Below are 1,909 nucleotides of genomic sequence, written 5' to 3'. Positions count from 1 at the left end.
AGCAGCCAGGCACAGCTTGGCTGCTGCCCTCCCACTGCCACATCCACAGCCCGGCCCACCACACAGCTAAACCGCCTCCATGCCAGAACCAGGAGCCACCAGCCATGCATCAGCACTGGCTCCCAACAGTACCAGACACATGGTCCCGCTGGAAGCTCACGTTCCATCACCCACAGCAACATGTCCCGGGGCAGGAGCGACCACCAGAGCCAAGTCGCATTGCCACCTCCACCCACACCCTGACACCTTTCTTACCTTCTCCGACTTCACCTTCTTCAGCTGCCGGCACTCGCTTTCCCCATCCTCCAGCTCCGACTTAACTCCCAAGGGGTTGAGCGCCGCTCCTGTGTCAATCGCTATACTCCCAAGCTGCTCGGCAGCAGCAGGCTCTGTCCCCTGGCCCCCATCATACTGTCCCACCCTCACTGCCAGGGCCAGGGGCTGCAGCACGCTGGGCTCCTTCTCGGCCCCAGCCCCTGCACCCTCACTCCTTTCCTTCTTGCTTTTGGATGAACCGCCCTCCTTCTCCTTCTTGGAGCTGGCCACACTGCGAGACGCCTTGGCCGACTTCTCCGAGCTCTTCGAGGTGATGGTGGGCACCAAGCCGCCCGAATTCGTGCCATCCCCAGAGCGTCCTTGAGCCTCTTTCTTGCCACCAGCTCCCTCGCTGGGAGTGAACAAGGAGGTCCCCGGGGTTGGCTTGCCACTGTCCTTGCCACTCTTGCTCCTTTTCGACTTGGATTTGCCCTCCTTGCCCTGCGGGCCTGGCACTGGGCTCACAAACTTGATGTTATCCGGCAGGGTCGCCACCGCGTTGGGCGCTGGGAGCCCCACATCCTTGGAGCCCGACATTTCCAACTTCTGCTGATCCTTCTCCAAATCAGCGTCCAGGTCAATGATGAGATTCCCTACGCCAATGTCCCACTCATCCCCGCTGTCGTACGTCTCAACCGGGTTCGCATCGATTCCTTTCCCTCCGGAACCTCCGCTGCTCAAGGACATCTTAGAGTTAACGGCCCTTCACAGTTCAAGGCTCTTCCCTGCCTTCACGCCCTGGGGGTCACCTACGTCCTCGGGGGCCTTCCAGCAGTCGGGGTCTGCCCAGGTGACAGCATTGCTGCTGGAAGGGAGAGCAAAGAGAACAGATTACACACACAGAGTTACCCGCAGGTAGATCTGCCTTCCTCGGCAGCACGGGTGCAGGCAGGAGAGGTCTTGGGTAGAGGGAAAGCCCCCAGCCTCCCAAATCCCCCATCACACGGTGCAAGGCAGCATCCTCCTGCCACCCCCAAACCTGGGCTGGGGGCTGCTCCACAGCAGCAGCCATCTGGCACAGGTCCCTCGATCGATACTGGCCCTGGCAGGTCGCAGCTCTCGGCTCCAACAAGACATTACTCACACGTTTCCCCACTCGCCATTTCCCTCTGAATTATCGAGCGCTGCCCTGGGAAGCAGGATTGATTCCTCTCCTGATGATGCCACCCGCGGGGAGTGCTCCTCTCTGCACCAGCCTCGCTGCGAGGGATGAGAGCTGCTCGCCAGGGAAGCTGAGTGCCTCAGTAGGAAACGAATCACGGCCGAGAGGCCGTGACACTTGGGACGCGTTGAAGCAGTCACCAAAGGCCTAATCACAGCTGGAAGCAGAGGGCTTCCACCCTGCACCTCCAGGCGGTGCGGCATGGCACGGCACCAGCTCGAGGCTGTGAAACCACCATCACCTCCAGTGCGACGAGCTGCATTCAAGCAACGGGAACCCGAGACACAGGTGTGCAGGAACCTGGGTTGAACTGGGAAGATGGGGAGCAGCCCTACCTGCCCACGTCAGGCTGATCCCAGCTAGCCCAAAATTTCTCCTCCTGCCTTCCCAGCCCCTCACCCTTCCAGCTCTCAGAGGCATCCCACACTGCTG

At 60.9% G+C, this 1,909-nt stretch overlaps 1 protein-coding gene across 1 annotated transcript in view; it reads right to left on the bottom strand.

The window, feature by feature from the left end:
* Positions 1–1,002, bottom strand: part of LOC104496412 (zinc finger protein 609-like) — a 1,720-nt gene extending 718 nt beyond the window's left edge. The window contains exon 1 of the mRNA XM_010139520.1: positions 256–1,002. Within this exon, the coding sequence (XP_010137822.1) occupies positions 256–1,002 (747 nt within the window). The remainder of the gene's footprint in view (positions 1–255) is intronic.
* Between the last annotated feature and the right edge of the window lie 907 nt (positions 1,003–1,909).

This window comes from Buceros rhinoceros, unplaced genomic scaffold, assembly GCF_000710305.1.
Source record: "Buceros rhinoceros silvestris isolate BGI_N320 unplaced genomic scaffold, ASM71030v1 scaffold35367, whole genome shotgun sequence".
In the NCBI taxonomy this organism is placed as follows: domain Eukaryota; kingdom Metazoa; phylum Chordata; class Aves; order Bucerotiformes; family Bucerotidae; genus Buceros; species Buceros rhinoceros.
This window is presented reverse-complemented; position numbering and strand designations above follow the sequence as displayed.